Source organism: Myotis brandtii, unplaced genomic scaffold (genome assembly GCF_000412655.1).
Source record: "Myotis brandtii unplaced genomic scaffold, ASM41265v1 scaffold397, whole genome shotgun sequence".
Lineage (NCBI taxonomy): Eukaryota > Metazoa > Chordata > Mammalia > Chiroptera > Vespertilionidae > Myotis > Myotis brandtii.
Window position 1 is genome coordinate 388,610 of NW_005365229.1, and position 2,567 is coordinate 391,176.

Genomic DNA, 2,567 nt, shown 5'->3' on the forward strand with positions numbered 1-2,567 from the left:
AACTTGACCGAGCAGCTCTTGAAACATCCCGCATCGCATTACAAGTCGGCAGCCTGAACACACAACTGAATGGACTTCCAGCGGGGCAGTGACGTTCTTGGGGAGGAGCAACCGACTCCAGAAAACTATCCTGCATCATATGAGGTGCATCGGCCACGTTTTAAAAATGCTAACACCTCACCCTGGCCGTGTGGCTCGGGTGGCTGGGTGTCATCCCGTGCACTGAAACCTTGCTGGTTTGATTCCTAGCCAGCGCACATGCCCAGGCTGCAGGCTCAATCCCCCAGAGGGGGAGTGCAGGAGGCAGCCAATTGATGTTTTGCTCTCACATGGATGTGTCTCTCTCTCTCTCTCTCTAAAAAAAAAAAAAAACTACCGTCTCGAATCTCGAGCCCATCCCTCTGGGAGCCTCTGACTTTATTAGAGCCGATCAGAACAGTGGAGGAACTGTACTGGCAGACGCAACGGGTCACGTTCCTGGTTCCACAAAGATCTTCCACAGCTCCTGCAGCAAACAGAGAAAGGCGAGATTCCCAGATGCCCAGAGGAGGCCTCACAATTTCATAAGGGACATAATTAGCAAAGAACAAACAACACGTGAGCCAGGGCAGCAGGCAAATGACTGCAGGAGCGGGCCCTTCCCCACGTCTCTGTGCTCTGGCTGTTCTCTCTGCTTCACTGTGGAGAAGTGGATGGTAGGTCCCAGCAGGAGTCCAGGAGGCATCAGATGCCACACGGTCAATAGGAACCAGGAAAGGGCAGCAAGCTGCCACAATTTCCCACCTGGGGAGGTCTTTAGTGCCCTGTACCGTGGCTGCTGAATTTAGAAGCAGCTGTGGTTGCAGGTGGAGAAGGTACAACACGCCAGGTTCTTAGTGGGAGCTCCATGTCCTGTTTGCTGTCTACCAGGAGGCTGACAAGCAGTGCGCTAAGGGGCAGGGAGGCTGCCCAGAGGCAGTGGAGCAATAAGCAGAGGGGGAAATTGGACGGGGAAGACTGACAGGGCGCATCTGAAATATGCTGTTGCAGAAACGCTCTACGAATAGCCTGGACTGCCAGAAAGATGAACACATGGGTCTTAGAGCAAATTAAGCCTGAAGCAGTGCTGGAGGCAGAAACGACACACTGAGCCACCCTCCTTCAGGCATATCACGAGGCAGGGCTCCTTGGAAAAGACAGGAATGCTGGGAAAAACAGAAGGTGGCAGGAAAAGAGAAAGGCCAAACATGAGAGGGACCGATTCCATGAAAGATGCCACAGGCCTGAGCAGGGCTGCAAAGGACAGGACACTGGACAGCACTCAGCCACAGGGTCACCAGGACTCGGGGCCAAGTCAACAGCCGTAACACATACACACCTCCTTGAAAACGGCAACCGCATAGATGCAGTGCTGCGCTTGCTTTGGGGAAGGACAGGAGTGTGAGGGAGAGGGCCCTGTGTCAGCCTCCTCCCCCCCTTTCCTCCTTAGGACCAGGCTCAGATTTCCAGACCCAGCGAAAGGGAGGCCACAGGCCGAAGGTAACGAACAAAAGACGTGAATTCTGGAGCTTTGGACGTCTGTGAATCCTGCTCCTGGTAACGTTACAGGATTTTCACGGGTAATTTTAACTTTTCAAGTTTTCTCCAAGTGCTGGGCTTAGAAACAGTAACAGGAGGTCAGTGGCTGTAGGCTGAAGCCCCAGCTCCGCTGCTCCCTGGCTGGGTGACTCACCGCGGCATTAACTGGGACAGGGATGATGTCATCGGGATGCTTACTAAGAGGCCTGATATGGTGGGACCCCATTGCGGGGTCAGAAGGCCATCGGTCACCAGACAAGCCTGCCTGGTCCGCAAGGCCAGCACATTTCCCCCGTGGAGATGCCACCATCAGCACCGGAAGTCCCTGCACCAAGATCTTCAACCCAACCAAGTGGCTCCCGCAACTGAGCCCCAACGGCCCACAGGGAAAGACTGCGCTGTGAGGTGACGGTTCACCTGCAGGCCCACCCCTGGACACGGTGACTTAGGAGCAGGGGAGACCCCATCACGGGCTTCACTAGAGAGAGCACGTTGCCGACTCAACAGCGTCCCGCCAGAGCACCCACCAGCTGCCGGATGCGCTCATACTCCAGGCGCTGCGGGAAGGCGGCTTCCACCGGCTCCACCGCGAAGCGCAGCTGGCCGTCCTGGAGCTGCTCCAGCTGCCGCAGGCAGGCGCGGAAGTGGTCGTAGGCCTCGCAGGTGACGTCCAGGTGACTCAGCGTGAAGTTCAGCCTGCAAACAAGCAGCCCACACACTGCTGTCCCCACTGCGGGCCTTCGTGCTGGTGGGTTTTCCGAGTGCCCACTGTGTGCCGAGCATCTGGGCGGCCGGGGAGGTGGACACGGCTACCACCTCCACTTTACAGCTGTGGAGACAGCCTCAGAGCTGAACGCACGTGCTCAAGTGACCCCATGGCCCAAGGAGCTACAAATTGGCGCACGAGGTGGACACAGACTAACATCTGAGGCCAGCACAGATCTGGGCATGGCTTGTCCATGACAGGGCAGTGGCACAGGGAGGGGCAGAGGCCTGGGAGAGCCTGTGGG

The 2,567-nt window shown here is 56.9% G+C and overlaps 1 protein-coding gene across 2 annotated transcripts in view; it reads right to left on the reverse strand.

Annotated features, from left to right (window-relative positions):
• Nucleotides 1-380: 380 nt before the first annotated feature.
• METTL22 (methyltransferase like 22) overlaps nt 381-2,567 on the reverse strand; it is a 16,003-nt gene continuing 13,816 nt past the window's right edge. For both annotated transcript variants that reach the window (XM_005872923.2, XM_005872924.2), the window contains exons 10-11: nt 2,085-2,253; nt 381-505 (exon numbers count right to left, since the gene is read on the reverse strand). In XM_005872923.2, the coding sequence (XP_005872985.1) occupies nt 470-505; nt 2,085-2,253 (205 nt within the window). In that variant the 3' untranslated portion in view covers nt 381-469. The remainder of the gene's footprint in view (nt 506-2,084; nt 2,254-2,567) is intronic.